Consider the following 17,185-nt stretch of genomic DNA (forward strand, 5'->3'; position numbering starts at 1 on the left):
ATGAGCTTTAGTTCTGGTTTTTATAATTATTATTTTCTTATTTTATCATATCACAAAAAAAAAAAAAATGATATAACTTTATTTTTTAAACTTTTAATATCAAACCAGTTTAGTTTTTGTAGATTAAATTATAAATATTTTTTTAAATAGTATCAAATTCAAAGAATTGGACTTCCAACTTCTCTATGTTAAAATTGTATATATTTAAATGTATGAGATTATGTTTAGGTTGACATTAAATAAATATTATACCGCTAATTAAAAGGTTAAATATGTACTAAAATTGAAAAAAAAAAAGTTATAAATTTAGAAATACATAAATCAAACTCCTAAGTCTTATCCATGAGTTGAAGTTTGAACAATTAAAAAGACTCAAACTTTTCATAAAAAGAAAACAACAATAATAATCTAAACTTGGTTTAATGATATCAATAAAATTTAAAGGAATTTTTTTCAAGGGTAGATTTTGAAAACGTAGGTCACTGTCTTTTTACTTTTTGATACTCGCATATGTAGATCTCAAAAATAAATGACTAAAAAAATATATATAAAGGATTAACTCAAATCTAATTAGGTTTGAATGCTTGGAATCTCACTCTACATTTTAAAATATAGCTAATTAATCTCATTAAAGATTTCTTTCTTTTGAAAAATAAAATCTTATTAAAGAATTTGATCTTTGATTTCTCACCCTCCAAGTCATAATATTCTACTTTGGTTTCTCACCCTCGATTGCTTTTCAAAATATCTAACTTCAACCATTTTTTTCAAGATCATTATTATCCATACATTTTTTGTTCATTTTATCTCTAAATGAAAATCTTCATTTTCAGAAATAGATATGGGGTTTAAACAAAAAAAAAAAAAAAAAAAACTACTCACAACCTTTCTTTAAATAAAATAAAATACAACTCATTCAACAAGGAAAAATATACAGTATGATACGCATACTAAAAAGAGAATTTTTTTAATATTTGTTTCTCAACATGGCAGAAGAATCGCGTAGAAACAAGCAAATCTAAGTATTATTCTCGTATGTATGTATATATATATATGAAGAAAGGAAAAGAAAATGTGTGTGCCGTTGATGATATATTTGGGTACGTGTATCTCTAGAAATTAGCTTTTTAGTTTTAGGAAAAAGGGAGTATCCATACTTAACTATTTGGTGCAACTAATTAAGTGTTAAATCAGAAGTTGTTAAGAAAAAAATTATATTTTAAAAAGAAAAGCACGAAGATAAATACACTAAAATATTATCGTTATCGTTTAATATATTTGGTAAAAATAAAAAGAAAAGATGGACAAGAATGAAGTGGAATTTAGATTTTTAAAGAGAAGAGAAGAATATTAGATGGGTAGATTGAGGTTTATTTAATGAAAAAATGGAGTATTAGAAAGGGATAAATGTTGAAAAGGAAAGAGCTGGAAATAGTTGACTTGGAATCGTACTTCACAATATACACATCCATAAATCACTGATTAATCCGAGTTTGGATAACATCGCCACGTCAGCTGCCTTATTCCTCAGCACCAAACCACCTCCGCTTTATATATTTCCACCAAATCCCCTTTCTTCTCCATCGTTTCTTTTCCAAATCCAATCAAATCTTAAATTTGTAGTAAAGTGAAGCTACAACATCTATCTGTATAGATTGAAGATGTTAGCCCTTTTCGATAGCCAATCCGTTCCCTCACCACCGGAGCTTCAAAGTCCGGCGTCATTTCGCCTACCGACGGCGAAGCCCAAACTTCCTCGAGAAATTCTCGATCATTTCCTTTCTTCCGGTTCTCGTGGAGCTCTGTCTATGTCTTTTGGAAATGCAGCGTCCATAGCGTTCGATCCATCTGCATCTCATTCCGCTCACCATCAAATGTAAGAACTAATTAATTTATGATCTGTAAAATCATGAGATCGGAAATAATGTGTTTGTTTTAGTATTGAAGTTAGTGAGATTGAATGGGGGAAAAATGGCAGGTTGTTTTGTGGCTTAGATGAAATGTACTGTATGTTCAAGGGGAGTTTGAACAACCTGAGTCGGTTGAACAAGCAGTACGGGCTTTCAAAAGCTACGAATGAAGCCATGTTCGTGATCGAAGCTTATCGAACCCTAAGAGACCGTGGGCCATACCCAGCCGATCAAGTTCTTAAAGAACTCGAAGGAAACTTCGCCTTTGTGGTTTTTGACCGCAAGGCCGGCTCTGTATTTGCAGCTCTGGTAAGCAAATTTTTTTTTTCTCTCTTCGCCTTTGTGGTTTTAACCCATAAATCAAAAGGATATATCATTTTGAAATTTAATCTTTCAAGTGGAAAAAGGAAATTAGACGTAGAAAGAAATTTAGGGGTAAAGGATATTGGGGTTTATTTTGTTGTTTGAGTTTGAAAAGGAATTGTGTTTCTTTGAATTGAAAAAAAATCAGGATGCAAATGAGGGAATGGATTTGTATTGGGGGACTGCCGCCGATGGCTCTCTTGTAATATCGGACAAGTTGGAGGTGATTAAAGCTGGATGTGCCAAGTCATTTGCACCATTTCCACCTGGTAATGAACATTCTCTTTATTGATTAAATTAAAGAGAAAGAAATACCCTTTTTCTTAAGAAGAAGAAGAAGAAGAAGAGGTGGAATCTGTCTGACGTGGAATTTATTTAATTATATGAATTGGCAGGTTGTATGTTCCACAGCGAGAGAGGGCTAATGAGTTTCGAACATCCGACAAAGAAGATGAAGGCAATGCCTAGAATTGATAGTGAGGGAGTTATGTGTGGGGCAAACTTTAAGGTTGATGTCCAATCAAGGGTTCACACCATGCCACGTGTCGGAAGCGAAGCCAACTGGGCAACCTGGGGTTCACATGCCTGATTATTCATTCTACTTATTTCTGTCTTTTTTTCTTTTTCAAGTTTTTATGTTTGTATATATTTTTGTTTTTGCGCTTCCGGAAGCTCTATTTGGACTTTCAGAGTTTTCTCTAAGATTCGATTAATGAAAAGCAAATGTTTTACCATTTTTATATCATTCCTTGTTATTGTTATTTTATATTTTTCTTGTCTTATAAAAAAGGGAGAATATTATATATTATGGGTATCAATTAACCCTAGAACTGACGTTTAATATTATTAGTGTTTGTGGATGAATTAATTAGATTTATATAATTAAATTCGGAAAAGAATCAATAAGAAAGTTTCTATGAGTAAGATCGAAGCAAGACATTAATATATAGTATCGAAAGTTTACCTTGAATTTGAATGTTTTCAATGGAATAACAAAAAGATTGATTAAAGCTGAATTGGCTGATTCCAAATGGAAAATATTTGACTAAGTAATTGTCTATTTTAGTTAGAGTAACATGGCCCTTGGAAGAACTTGAAGCTGGCATTCTAATAATGTAAACTTATTTTTTTTTATTTAATTACTCATTATTTATTTATTTATTGTTAAAAGAACATCTTTTTTATGGGGATTTTAGTGATGGGTTTTTTTTTACTATATTAAGCAAGTCTTTAGAGTTTTCTAATAATAAATCACAAGTATGGAATAAGAGCAGGATATATGGTCAATATGCAAAATCTTATTTTTGTTATAGCATGCAGTAAATGGGATTTTTATAATAGGTGTTACAATGGAAGTTATTGTTTTTGTTGGATTGTCGACGGCTTATGTATATATTTGATTAATAAGAAAGTACTTTTTTAGAAAGCAAAACTCAAACAAATTGCAATATAACATCGCTAGATGCTAGCAAAATAAACCACATATAATGTATAAAGAGCAAAGCCATATGCGACAAACGTAAGAAAGAATTCAATGATGATAAGCATATGATAATTAATATATTTTAGTTCAATATTTGTTTACTTGTTAATTTAGTTTAATTAGTATTTTTAGAAATAGTTAATTAATTAGTTATATCTCTTAAGGGATGGATTTCATTTCGTGTCCTTAAGTTTGGCCTAATATCTTAACCCACTATATTAAACGATGTTTAGAAAAAGTATAGAATAATTATTATGTCTTAATTAATATTTAGTTTAGTTGTTAATTTAGATTATTAGTATTTCTAATAGTTGGGCACAATTAGTTAATTATGTTGTTTTTTCTTTTGTAAGACTGTAAATAGCCAAGTTAGAGTTTTATTAGAAAACTTTTGATCAGAAAACTTTAGATTCTCTTTCAATATAGAACTTTTTGGAGAGTTTCACTCATCTTTTAGGAATAGATTTGTGTTCCTTAGCTATGGACTTAACCTAATATATTAAATCCATTCTATCAGAATCGTTATTCATATCAACACCCATTATAGTATCGATGTAGTGATTCCCCGACATTTTTTGTTCATTTCTTCTTCATTATCACCACTTTTGTCCTTTCCCTGTTTTATGATAGACAAGCACTTTCTTTCTTTGTTCTTCTATTGGACACACAATAATCTCTTATCTACTTCATGATTCTTTTGCACCAATTGCAATTCATGTTTAGTATGAGTAACATAATACAAAATTCAAGATTGTACCGTACCCCTCTGAACCCGTGTTATTTTGTTAGGCCCCAATTGTTCACACCTACTGAAGAAGGAAGACGAGGGAGCAAGATGGAAAATCAACAGAAGACAGGTGGAGGAGAGGATTTGGGAGGAGCACACTGGTGAGAAATATAAAAGGAATGTTTTGGAGATCGTAGAATTACGTCATTTTAAGGAAAAGCTGCTGTGAGCTTTACTCCTTATTTTCTAGTTCTTGATTTCTGGGCTATTGTTGTTCTTGTCATGGTTATTTCCTTGTTCATATCAATATAAGTGTAACATAGTATTAGGAGTTTTCTGATCGCAGGGAGGGGCACTAACATATTTTCTTATCAACTAGAAATTTAAAGAACGCTACACATTTCAAAATCTAATTCTGTAATTTCTTCCATAATCGCTAAATGATGCAGAATTTTAGCACCCAAGTTTTTCATTGGAACTGAATTCAAAAGGTTAAAAATATCCTTCAACTCCTTACTTTCTTTGATGGTAAAGAAATGTCTTAAACAAACTACTGTATCTATATTGGAATACTAAGATAATAGCACAAATAAATACCTTCCTAGAAGCACTCAAATGGTCTGAAATTCAATGAAGATTTTTTATTAAGAAGCTTTGTAAAATACATATAACAAAATGAGGCACTCAAAATCAATTCGAAACTCAGCCTTAATAATAAGAAATTAACTACAGCACAAACAGAATTCACATCAATTGTAGAGTTCTCGAAATAACCACATGGTTACAGAAGCAATATTTGAAGAAATTAGGATGAGAAGAAAATGAATAAGCTAACCTGACGAAATAATTTGAAAGAAGGAAGATGTGGCAATGTCAAAATCAGAACCTGGACTAGTCCAAAACATAATGCCACTAGAGACTGTCATAAGGTACAGAAGAATAAATGTTGTATAAGATCACAACTGATTACACGTTCAAATGCAAGGATAGACGAACAAAAACAACGAAATCTCAAAGGGAAAATGTAAAAGTATCGAGCAGAAAGAAGTTGATAGTTGCTATGGCTATGTCATTATGTAGCAGTTTGATCTTCATCGGCAGCGGGAGCAACAGTTGGCTCTTGAGGTTTGTGAGAAGTGCCATTGGCAGTGGCAGCTCCAGGTACGGGATCGGATGCTTTTGTTGCTGCATCTTTTTCATTTTTGGCATCCTTTCCATCTTTAGCGTCTTTGCCATCTTTGGCATCCTTGGCATCCTTGGCAGGTGGGGGTGGTGGTGGTTTCATATGAGGTGGGGGTGTGTGCTTCAATTTCACGAGAATTTGCCGCATTCTTGAAAGATCAGTGGGTTTCCCAGGCTTTGGACCCTGAACAACTAGTATCGATGGTTTCTTTTCTTGATCCTTCTTTCCTCTCTTTTTCTCAATATTAGGAACTTCGTTGGGAATTAGTTCTGCAATTGCTTTCCAGTATTGTTTATCGGCCTCTTTATGAAATTTCTCCTGATTTGCCAAATATAACTGCTCCAAAAACACGAAAAATCTATACTAAGAAAACAGAGCTAGAGAAGAAAACTAAGAACACAGCCTTGAAAGAAGATGGCAAACAAAACTATACCTTCTCTCTTTCTCTGTTGTTAACCTTGTTACTCTCAACATTAAGCTTTCTTTTCTCATAGAAACCTATTTTATACTCCTCAGCTTCTTCAATAATTTTAATTCTCAATTCTTTCTCCCTTTTCTCCTTCTCTTCAAGCTGAATGGCGTTTTGGCTGCACCAAAAAACCCATAATTTCTAAAGTTCAAAATTGGAAAGACAACAGATATATACTTGAATACATCTTCAAAACTCAAATCGGCTATCCCTTACAAATTGCACTTTCTGCTATCTAAAAGGAAAATGAAAGTCAACAAGGACATTTTGGTATATCCAGTAAAACAACTAAACAACAGAGAAATAAAACGATAGCTAAAAAGATTTCAATTGATGATGTACTTCATGCAATTTCTATTTAGGAATCACTCATGCATTTTTGTTATGGGTCATGGCTAAATCGAATCGTCCATCATTATCTACCAGAGCTTACCTGAACCCCCGCTTGATCTTCCACGGTTCCACGTAAATCAACAACAATATATACCCACTAATAATAGTAATTTGACTAAATGGCTATCTCCCTGAATCAATCAAATTCCGCTGGAATTCCGCTTAAACCTCCACATAGATAAACAACAATATACACAAACTGATAATTAGTAATTTGACTTAAATGGCTATGCTCCTGACTGATCTACGAATAATCCGCTGGATTTCTGCTTGAACTTCAAGAAATTAACCTAAATTCCGCTTGAACTTCCACATAGATCAATAACGACATAGACCCACTGATAATTAGAAATTTGACTTCATGGCTTGTCCCTAACTGATCTACTAATATAAACCTTGATCAGAGCTCACTAATGAAATAGCTTCTTCATCCAAGTCTACCAATTGATGTACAGATATCCCTAGATCTAAGTTCTTTAATTCACCACCTTTTAATGCAAATCGATCAATATAATTCCCCTCATCAAATCCCTCTATACAGCTATTAAGACAAAATGGAGAAATAGTCCAGATCAATCGGTGCAATCAAGTAAAAACACTAGAAAGAGATGAATAATAGAGATCTGAAGTTGTTCGCCAACGAATCAGATCTAAATCGACACCGAGATACAAAGCACCAGCAGCAGAAGAAAAATCTCTTCAGTTCCAAGAAATCTAAAAAGATAAATTGAAGGTCACAAGATCTTACCGACGCCATTCACGAAGAGCATAGCCTTCCTCCACGCCCATCTCGCTAGGAGGGGGAAGAATTGGACCATCGGATACGAACACACCATCGCCGACTTCATCCTCAGCCGCACCATAGCCGTTTCCATTTCCATTCTCTACATGAATCGGATCAAAAGGAGCCTGAGAGTAGTTAGGGCTGGGATCGTCGAATCCAAAGACGTCCGGCGAGGCAGGAGTATGCTCGACGGTCACATCGGCGTCTCCGGGGAAGGCGCCGGAGAAATTGGTGTAGGATCCGTAACCGCCATAGCTGTCTTCACCGTCCATACTGTAGGCGTCGAAGGTGGACATTTTAGCGCTCTCCAACACCGCAGAGAGAGAAAGAGAGAGAGAGAAAGAGAGAGAAAGAAAGAGGTGTGTTTATGGGTTGGGTTTGTAAAATGAGAAACAAAGGGATGACTACACTGACTCTCTCTTTGAAGCTAATTTTGACCTTTTTATATGCTTTACACATTTTCACGTATTAAGTAATTAGTAGGACCAAAATTTAACCATTTTTTCAACTATTCTTCTTCTTCTTCTTCTTCTTCTTCTTTTTTCCAATTTATTTTTAGAAGAAAAAAAATTAATACATTGCCCAATCACAATGCAACACTTGGTTACCTTTTTAGAATGATAATCGATGTTTTATCATTAAAAAAATTTGTTTTTCTAATTTAACCTTGAAAAGATTCGTACTTGGAATACACACTTTATACACTTTCATTAAGTCAATAGAATAGTTGTTAACATTTTGTATAAATTTGTCCCTCAACTTTATGTTTTATAGAAATAGATATATGTATAGGGAAGAGAGAGGTAACAGTATTAATTTCATTTCCTAATGTAATGGTACATTTATCTTTCAGTTCCTTAGAAAGTATAAACTCGGGTCAAGCTCCCGTTGTCTAAATTTAGGACTAGTTGTTAGAGATTGAAATTAATTTTAATTTTTATTACTTGCAAGTTTTCTTAACCGTATAAAGGCTTTATATGTCTCTTTTCTAAAACATATTATTTCTTAAAAAGCATTTAGTAGTGAATACACATGATATGATTTAAGCATTTCATTCAACTTTGAAGTGACAAATTTATCAGCGATAACAATCCCAAGAATCATTTATCATCCTGTGATACAAAAGAAAAACATCACTCAAGTTCTGTTAAGAACAATCTTAAATAGAATACGGGGGATTTTGAATTCCATTCATTGATATTGTAATAAAAAAGCAGTCAGAAATGATATTAAAAAAGAACTCAATATACAACCCTACCATCAACACATTGTTTTCGAGCTTGAAACATCATTCATGGGGTGGGGGAGCCTAACTATTTATTTAGGTGTGGAACATAAAATTAAAGGGTTAGCTTTGTTATAATGTGAATAATAGTCTGCAGATCATGAAAACATTCCTGAATACCAGCAAATTTTCGACCTGAGCTCAATCAAATTAAATAAAATATTAACACAAAAAATATAAGGAAAATAAAACAAAATAAAAGTCTGATCGGCCAATCTCAAACATGTTGAAGAGAACTTTGCCAAAGGAGAGCATTGAGCATGAACTACAGCCTCCTGCCACCTCTTGAACAAAAATGGCTTCAGCTTTAATGGGAGAAAATTTTCAACTAAAGCAGGCAGATAATTCATGGCTCATCTTGGTTATCTTGGTCTCGAGGAAAAAAAACATAAAGGTTAAGAGAGATGCAGTAACTTGATCTCCTCCGTATGAACATTCACGTGGAGTTTGTGTTGCTGATATCAGGAGAAATTGAATGAAGAAGGCATAAGAGCTGATCTTGCAAATTGCTTCTTGTTCTGATCGAGAAAAGCAGAAGGCCACGTATTGTAAGAACAACATGGTGAGTCTTGATGGCCTTTAACCTCAAGTATCCTGAAACATGCTTTTACAAGAGGGTCAACAAATATGGAAGTCATTCATGAAGCGTGGAATATTTATTTAGTTTTTGGAAGATGTCTGTGGAAGTCCAGTTTCATTCGTTTTCCCGATCCATTGTCGCTAGGAAACTTGTTCATATCATTTGCAGATGAAGTATCAGCCTTACAACGTGATACGTAAATGTCTGCAAAAAAATATTTCGTATGTAAGCCAGATTCAACCAAGGAGGTCGCTCATATTCCTTTACATGCTCCTTAAAATTGCCTCTAAACAGAAAAAATGCTTGCTAGTTTAAGCAATTAACCATTGCAGGATAACCAGCCATTTCATACTCTTCGCATTTTAGCTCTAAGTGAAGCTTGCATTTCTAAACACATACATCACATGCCCAATACAGCAGAACAATGCTAAGAAAAAAACCTTGGAGGAATGAAGAATAACAATAAATTTTACCAGATTACTCTAAAGATAAAAGCTAAGTTGTCTAGATTGAGCCAAACAGTTCAGACCTTAGGCCAAAATGCAAAGAGTTATCATGTTTTAAAATCATTATAAACAGAGTATCTTGAAGAGACAATATGCATAGCTAGATTGCTGCAAAGGACAAAATGAGGTATAGCGTCAACAATATATAGCAAAAGATAAATGTTGTAGACATATAATAGTATAAGAGAAGAAAGAAAAACTACTTACTAGCCAAATTCTTTATGGAACCTTCAGCAGCATGTCGCTGAGCATCCCTTCTTGTATTGCCAATACCTTCACCAATTTTCTCTCCTACAAACCAAGCCTACAAAAGCAAGGAGCAGGTTCACATGCTCTATAATCAGAACAAGTGGAGACAGGCAGGTCTTAAAAATTGAAGAAAGTGATATAAATAACCTGATGAGATAAATACATGGAAAGTTAACAATGTAGGTTAAATCATTTGTTCAAAAAATGCTCCTATCCTTTCAAAATTTGCAATATTACTCATGGATTTTTAATAAGCTTTTAAAAAAATACATTTGGAGTAGAAATTTCAGGTTGAAATTGAGATTTGGAATGGTGTGGGGTGACCTATAATGGAAATTAGGATCTGCCCACGCCACCATATCCTTCAAAGTCCCAATTTCCACTCAAACTCAAAAGGATATGTACTCTAATGGTAGTTTTGAAACATTTATGAAATTGTAATATCCCAACTTTCAAAATAGTAAGGGTACTATTAAAAATTCAAGGGGGTATTTTTTATAATTCAGCCAAAAACTTATCACAAGATTAGTGTCTTGTATTTTGGTGGACAATTTACTTAACCTTGAGATATTTAATTATCAATTTCTTCATTTTACTATGGTATATAAGCCCTATTGGACAAGAAAAGGTCATCCAGTAATGAGACTTGGATTATCAATAAATGTAAATTTTCGCATCTTCCCACACTCAACTAGTTTTTCCAGATATGGCTTATCTTCTCCTTGATCTATATCTCTTTCCTATTCTATTCTCTAGTTCTCAATATATTTTCACACTTCTGCTTCTAAGCTCTCCACCCCATCATAAGGACTTGGACCTTTATGCAGTAATACACTAACTTATAGAAACTAAATGCTTCTCTCATCAAGTACAAATTTTGCAAACAATATTCTGGATTCCCCAATTGCTCCTATATGAGGCAACGTTTGAAATACACAACATCAATAGGGCAAAGCAGAAAACTCAGTGTTCGGCTCACTACTAGTAGTGGAACCTATTCATAACTATTAGCAATGGGAAAGCTCTCGTTTAGCTCTTTTAGAGCAGTAGTTAGTTTGGTTGTGATCTAGAGTAAATGCTCTCCTCTTTTTCATTATTATAGCTTTTCTTCTCTCCTCTCGGGTGGGGGATTTTTCTTCCCCAGCCTAGTTTTCTTCTTCTTTAATACAATATCAGTTTTTAGTAATAATAATAATATTGGTAATAAAAGAAATGAAATGGAAAATAAAAGCAGAAACTCTTAATCAAGTAATGCACAAGTAGGTATTGAACTATTCAGTATCCAAAATATATTCCAAGGAAATAAAAACTAGACATTCTGATCAAAGATTTAAGAACCATAAAGAACATGAAGGTGGAAATCATAAATTACCTCAACAGAAAACTGTAGATCTGTGCTGGGAACTAACCCTGGCTTAAATTCCACCTACAAGTTATTTCAAATCTCAAGGACTGGCTAGAGATGGGGGTAACAAATGCATAATTTACGAACTTCAAATTTTTATGATGAAACAGTTGTCTCAGATTACCTTGGTGCCAAACTTCATTGCAATTTCCTGTAGAGCTCCAACAGGAGTTTCACTCCAGATGGAGCGTCCAGATTCAATGTCATCATCCCGACTTCTTGAAGATGATTGATTCATTGGAATTTCCTCACCTATAAAATAGCAATACAGCATGTAAAATAACCTCAAAGAAATATAATGACTCATATGATAGTTATTAACAAAACAAAGACTAGAAAAATAAAAATAATGATAAGTTCGCTTTCAATTTGCACCGATCAAGAAGTCAATTTTCAGTTTGGGAAAATTGTCACAATATCATTGATTAGAAATATTAAAACTTAAAAGTGAAACTACAAATTACTCTTTAAATATTACTTAGATATTCTGCTACTAACTACATTCTACAATATCAAACGATCTAAAATTTTTAGTTTAGAAGTTACAAGGGATTATATATTTAAACTTACATAAACTAAAGAACTGATATATTTCAATTCTATTTTGAGAAATGAAAATATTAGATTCAAAATCTGGAATACAACATCCATACACAATGGGAACAATGCATATGATCTCTAAGCCTAAATATAAAAATACAGAGTATTTGTGAGAGTAGATATGGAAATCCACAAGAAAATTCACCCTAAAGTAAAACACGTGGTTCACTATTTTACAGGATGAAGGGTTTGAATCTTTTTGAATGGCTAATCAATGAGAAAATGAAAGAGAAGCCCCACGTAGTAACAGACAAACTAATAATTACCTGAGTATTTAATATGAGAAGACAAAAAAAAAAAAACTAATGAAATTTGAAGCCATAAAATTCCAAAAATGGCCAAATTTAAGTGTCAAACTGCCGTCTCACCTGGGAATGCTGGATAGCTAGATGGCCTTCGACTTACTCTCATACGATCATCTCTATAAAAAGCCTGCATGCATGATTGAAAAAGCACACTGAAGAATTGTACAGTAGCCTTTCTCCTTGAAAAAAGGGGGAGTCAAAGCCAGGTAAAACATAGCCTAATTACCCCTTTTGGCAATCTCTGATTCTCATGAGGAATTCTATCAGGTAAAATTGGATTGTCAACCTTGGGGAAAAATGAAGGATGATTAGACCTATGCTTCTCCCGCATCGGCATTGGTTCTGCATCTACAGGAAACTCTTTGCGTGCAGTACGACTCAGTTGCCTCGGGCTCATTTCTTCTTCCATTGGAGACCAACTTCCACGTGATTGAGCACGTGGAGCAGCAACCTGCTGTAATGGAGGAGGCCTTCCTGGAAATGCGGGTTCACTTGATAGACGCTCCCTCGTATCTTGCCCATGTTGCAATATAAGGAGTCTACGCCTTGTATCAGGATCTAATTCTGATTCTGGTACCTCACCCTCCTCTCTAGCGGGAGAACTTTGTAAACTTGGTTCATTTGGGGCCACATGAGCCACTGAGTTAACATGGGGAATTGGCATGTTCGGAAAATATGGCGGCATCGATACCTGCTTTGGCGGAAGTGGAACAGCACCAGAAGCAGAAGCCATTGTATATTGAAGAGAAGAAACTCGTGGATCTGCACTGTTAATAGTTGAAGAAGCCAAAAATGCATCCTGGGGAAGATGGAAGTGGTATCCTTTTCATACATGTATATGTAAGACTGAGTATACGTGTGTATGACAGACAGAGATCTTAAATTGAAGTAATATGCAGGAACAATGACTATTTGATGCAGAGAGCTAGATTTCTTTATATTCGCTCACTTCTTTAGTTCTTTGTAATTCTTGGACTGTCTATTTATCATAATTTTTATTGAATGAAGTTGCAAAATTCTTTCCACTCCACAACTAACAATTGTTGGATGTAAATGTATAATGGAAACTTGAAAATTTAAGAACTAATTCATTCCTCCTAGTAGAATGTGACGCAAGATATTATTACACTCACTACCCTTTGACATAATTAGTTCCCTGGTATATGCTAATGAAAGTTTACTTATGACCTCAATCAAGGACCCATCTTCGTCAGTACCTTCATTCTTCTATCAACTTCCATGTCTGGCATACCATCAAAAGTTGGTATATCTTTGTTTCCATTAGCAATAGAGTATTCATCCTGAAAAACATATAAGGGGAAAGAATGTTTTTGAGTACAACAATTGTTGGATTGAGGATTGAACCTCCCACCTATAGGGAAGAAGGTTGTATCAAAATTATCATTGAGGTAAGCTCATTTTGGCATAGGATGAGGAAAGAATGAAGCATTTAACAAGTCAAGAAACAAATGCAGTAAATTTGAATGACCTCATTATCAAACTAAGTTTGATTATTTTAGGGGAAAGTAATTTGAGAAGGAATTCCTACTGACCTCTGAGACGAGATAGTTGCTCACATCAGGAGGAGAGGGAATATCGTTGACACCATCTTCATATGAGATATCAGAAATTTTTTGCAGTAGGATATCATCAAATTCCCTGAAATCAGAGAAATGCCGCAATTAACAAAAAAAAAAAACGAAAAACAATCAATAACATGCATGAACTTGGACCATCTCCCAAAGCTAAAACCATAATTTGCAAATATTAAAAATAAGCACAGTAGAATTCATATCCTTCGGTAAGAAACTTTAGCAGTCTTCTGAATCTTACTTGAAAAAACCACCTCTAACATTGCAGGCAACATTCCTTGCTACACATAGAACAGGGATGGCATTATTTCCCTACACAAAAAGAAAAAGGAATGTCAAATAAATCAGCGTTACCTAAATTTTAAAGAAATCTTTCAAACTGAAATGCCAAATTGCAAACAAGAATATACTTCAGCATTAGGGGCGTAGTAAGGAGAAAATGCAGGAACAACATGCACTCGAGGTTGATCCTTTTCATCCCATACTTTCAAACGATCATCAATCACCAGAGCCATCTTCGGGTGGCAAAACCCATCTTGGAAGACATTGAATAATGACTTCCTAGAACCTAAGGATATGGACCAAAAGAATGTTAACAAAAAAAAATTCAATTGAGAATCGCAAAAATGATAGAAAACCTATAGAGCCTGACTTAAAGTGGAATTAGCTCCTTCAACAACAGACTTCCATGCTAGATAAGACCCTCGGAAAAATGTGCCACTGGTTTGGGAAGGGATATTTTTCTACTTTGGAATTGGCTTAAACTTACCAGACTTGACACAAACAATGCGATCCAACAATTCCTTAGGATTTATCAAATTTGAATCCGGATCAAGGAGCCTCCACATCTCCAGAGCATAATCCCTTTCAGCCATTGTACACACATAGACCTCAAAACGCTTGCGGCCTCTTGCAGTCAAGTAGCTCCGAAGATCTTCCCATGCAGGTCTCAACCTCACAAGAACACTTGTATCACGAATCTATAAAATTGTAGCAGTAGTGAGTTAATATAACTTGCATTAAAAGACTTCACAAAATAGCTTATGACTTTCATTGAGCAACTTATAAGTCTAAATGAAATATCATATAAAGTACTCAGGCACCACTTAAATGAACCAAATCCTGTCTCAGGCAAAAATCAGTTTGGATTACTTTCAATCATTACAGACAAATTAGGAGACTCATAAAAACATAGAGAAAAAATATCCAACATATGGATACTAGTAAAAAGGGCTATGTGATTGTGCATGTGAACAGTTGAAGTGAAAAACAAGTGTAAGTGAATAGTTTGATGGTCCTTGCATCCTTGGAAAGTGGAAGCAAATAGATAGCCTGGATTAAATCTAGTTACCTGGGGGTTGATACGAGTTAGAATGATATTTTTTTCATGCAACCGTATCAGGGGTCGAACAACAGGTTGATGATTGTCAGACAATGCTGGCACTACTTCCGATTGACTTTTAATCACTTTTCCATTTTCTATAACCTGGTCATTTTCAGCATATTGCTTCAGAATTATCTTGTCGTCTTGATATCGCTTAACCTCTGCCAGCATGCCATTAGCGCGCTGTGGGTCTACCTCACTGCTTATTTTCCGCTGCAGGGCTTCAATTCTATCCTCAAACGAACGCATTGTATTTGCAACCACAAGTGTCTCATCAAGATCAAATACAATGCCAAGACATCTAAGATTCAACATGTCAAGACAAGAATTGTAGAGTCCCATTGCAACATTGAAGCCCCAGAAACATGGATACTGCCTGTCAAGATCTCTAGAAAACATGGCTACCAAATGTAGCTCCTCCACTCCAAACATCATTATAGCAGTCTGTTGAAACAAATCCAAATCATCAGTGTTTGCAACACATCCATATCAAAAACAACAGACTGAGGAAGAAAATGCTATCCCATTGACAAAACAAAGCAGAAATGCTTCCAACTATACAAAACAACTAAACCATAAGTAAGATTAGAAGTTTGAAAAAACGACGCCAGGGGGCAGTCAAGTTCTCTCATGCTATTAACATCAACACTAATTTTCAGCTTATTGAAACAGTTGTTTTAATTCTCTTGCAGAACAAAATCACAAGTTTACCGCCAAAATGAAACTACCAGCAGCATAATCTTCAAAATAACATCACCAGCCGGAAAGAGCAAGAAAACAGGAGGAAAGAAGCAAAGAACTGAACTTCCTATGAACTAACAGTTTAGGAGTCAGCTTTGCGCATTTTACATTCCCATTTTCTTCCAAGACAGGTAGCAAGACAATCTAGGATAAGTTGCAGATATCATAAAAATTTCACAAAATGTGAGGCAAAATTCCAGCACCATTCTCAATTTAAGGCGACAAAATTTTCTCAAAATGATTGGAATGTTTATAATCTAATCCTTGTAAGATGAACAAAGTTGGGTTTAGAATTAAGATTTTGTTTAACACATTGGTTTTAATCTCTGTCTCTGTCTCTGTCTCTCCCTCTCTCTTTTTACTTTAGTCTTTTGGTCTCCTTTCTTATATTCGAGTTATGTTTTTATACCTTATTCTCCATGATACACGAGGAATGCAAAAGATTGAGCGGCGTGTCCTGTGACTGCGAGGTCTTTGACTCCATTTTGAAGCAAATTCCAGAGGCTGCAATGGTATGAAGCACTGCAAGTGGTGGGCACCTCTCACTGGGTTGCGAGAAGTGACTTATTCTGATTTCCTTCACATCGATGTTCTTGTAGCCATTCTTTTCTTCTGGGTAAATCTCTACATCTCCCAGTAGCTCATCCCCATGGTAAACCACCGATTTATACATTCTTCCCCACCAATCTCCTTCCTCTCAATATTTCACTGTTTCGCTTTATGCCTCCAGAAATTTCATCAAGTTTCTATATAATCCCATGGGGTTTCAATGATTTCCTATCCAGACAATAAGAAATTTTAAAAAAAGATCATGAATCGTCCAGAATGCTTTAGATTTGATCCAGTTTTCTTTTTTTCTTTTTCTTTTTTCCAAATTTAAAACATCGATCCGTCAAGAAACAACAGAACAAAACAAGATTTGGGTTCTTCTTTTTCCCATGATAGGAAAAAAATTTAAGATCCTGATTGATGTTGATGATGATGATGATGAAGATGATGAACCAAAAAGAAAAAATGAAAATCTTTTTTCCAATGAACTCGATCTGTGGTTTGGAAAAACTCTTATTTTATCTGCTGCTAGGGCTCGTATTTTTGGCGATAACGAAGGACTCTGTCAATGACATGAAACCCTAGATCGAGAAAGCGAAAGGTCAAAATTTCACACTTCCACTTCCCGAAGATTAGACTCTTTAAATAATTAAATTAAATTAATTAATTTAATCCAT

The 17,185-nt window shown here is 34.5% G+C and overlaps 3 protein-coding genes across 5 annotated transcripts; 1 reads left to right on the forward strand and 2 right to left on the reverse strand.

Moving 5' to 3' along the window:
• The first annotated feature begins 1,515 nt into the window (after nt 1–1,515).
• Nucleotides 1,516–3,018, forward strand: LOC103484533 (stem-specific protein TSJT1-like). 3 transcript variants are annotated; one of them, XM_008441657.2, is made up of 4 exons: nt 1,516–1,876; nt 1,979–2,219; nt 2,422–2,542; nt 2,669–3,018. In XM_008441657.2, the coding sequence occupies exons 1-4, from the start codon at nt 1,662–1,664 to the stop codon at nt 2,860–2,862; spliced, it is 771 nt and encodes a 256-aa protein (XP_008439879.1). In that variant the 5' UTR covers nt 1,516–1,661; the 3' UTR covers nt 2,863–3,018. The 3 variants fall into 3 exon arrangements, with proteins under 3 accessions (XP_008439879.1, XP_008439877.1, XP_008439878.1); XM_008441655.3 differs by having other exon boundaries at nt 1,579–1,876; nt 1,940–2,219; XM_008441656.3 differs by having other exon boundaries at nt 1,579–1,876; nt 1,952–2,219.
• Nucleotides 3,019–5,354: 2,336 nt separating this feature from the next.
• On the reverse strand, nt 5,355–7,791 carry LOC103484535 (clathrin light chain 1-like). Its single transcript, XM_008441658.3, has 3 exons — nt 7,277–7,791; nt 6,100–6,253; nt 5,355–6,002 (listed from the first exon to the last, which is right to left on the reverse strand). Exons 1-3 carry the CDS (start codon nt 7,606–7,608, stop codon nt 5,556–5,558), a joined length of 933 nt encoding a protein of 310 aa, XP_008439880.1. The 5' UTR covers nt 7,609–7,791; the 3' UTR covers nt 5,355–5,555.
• Nucleotides 7,792–8,487: 696 nt separating this feature from the next.
• LOC103484536 (RNA polymerase II C-terminal domain phosphatase-like 1) lies at nt 8,488–17,185 on the reverse strand. Its single transcript, XM_008441659.3, has 13 exons — nt 16,369–17,185; nt 15,186–15,662; nt 14,604–14,814; nt 14,245–14,402; nt 14,076–14,146; nt 13,796–13,901; nt 13,460–13,543; nt 12,469–13,041; nt 12,306–12,369; nt 11,462–11,589; nt 11,305–11,358; nt 9,891–9,987; nt 8,488–9,381 (listed from the first exon to the last, which is right to left on the reverse strand). Exons 1-13 carry the CDS (start codon nt 16,630–16,632, stop codon nt 9,254–9,256), a joined length of 2,415 nt encoding a protein of 804 aa, XP_008439881.1. The 5' UTR covers nt 16,633–17,185; the 3' UTR covers nt 8,488–9,253.

Source organism: Cucumis melo, chromosome 8 (genome assembly GCF_025177605.1).
Source record: "Cucumis melo cultivar AY chromosome 8, USDA_Cmelo_AY_1.0, whole genome shotgun sequence".
NCBI classification, from domain to species: Eukaryota; Viridiplantae; Streptophyta; class Magnoliopsida; order Cucurbitales; family Cucurbitaceae; genus Cucumis; species Cucumis melo.

Bases quoted from the DNA above. Each gene is read 5' to 3' on its own strand.
- LOC103484533 (XM_008441655.3), top strand. From the start codon at position 1,662: ATGTTAGCCCTTTTCGATAGCCAATCCGTTCCCTCACCACCGGAGCTT. The intron at 2,220-2,421 runs GTAAGCAAATTT...AAAAAAAATCAG, and splicing joins GCTCTGTATTTGCAGCTCTG to GATGCAAATGAGGGAATGGA. The intron at 2,543-2,668 runs GTAATGAACATT...ATGAATTGGCAG, and splicing joins ATTTGCACCATTTCCACCTG to GTTGTATGTTCCACAGCGAG.
- LOC103484535 (XM_008441658.3), bottom strand. From the start codon at position 7,608: ATGTCCACCTTCGACGCCTACAGTATGGACGGTGAAGACAGCTATGGC. The intron at 6,254-7,276 runs GTAAGATCTTGT...TTTTTGGTGCAG, and splicing joins GCTCTTCGTGAATGGCGTCG to CCAAAACGCCATTCAGCTTG. The intron at 6,003-6,099 runs GTATAGTTTTGT...TTTTTGGAGCAG, and splicing joins ACAACAGAGAAAGAGAGAAG to TTATATTTGGCAAATCAGGA.
- LOC103484536 (XM_008441659.3), bottom strand. From the start codon at position 16,632: ATGTATAAATCGGTGGTTTACCATGGGGATGAGCTACTGGGAGATGTA. The intron at 13,042-13,459 runs GTACTGACGAAG...CATCTTCCCCAG, and splicing joins AAGTTGATAGAAGAATGAAG to GATGCATTTTTGGCTTCTTC. The intron at 9,382-9,890 runs GTAAGTAGTTTT...ATTTTTTTGCAG, and splicing joins TTCCATAAAGAATTTGGCTA to ACATTTACGTATCACGTTGT.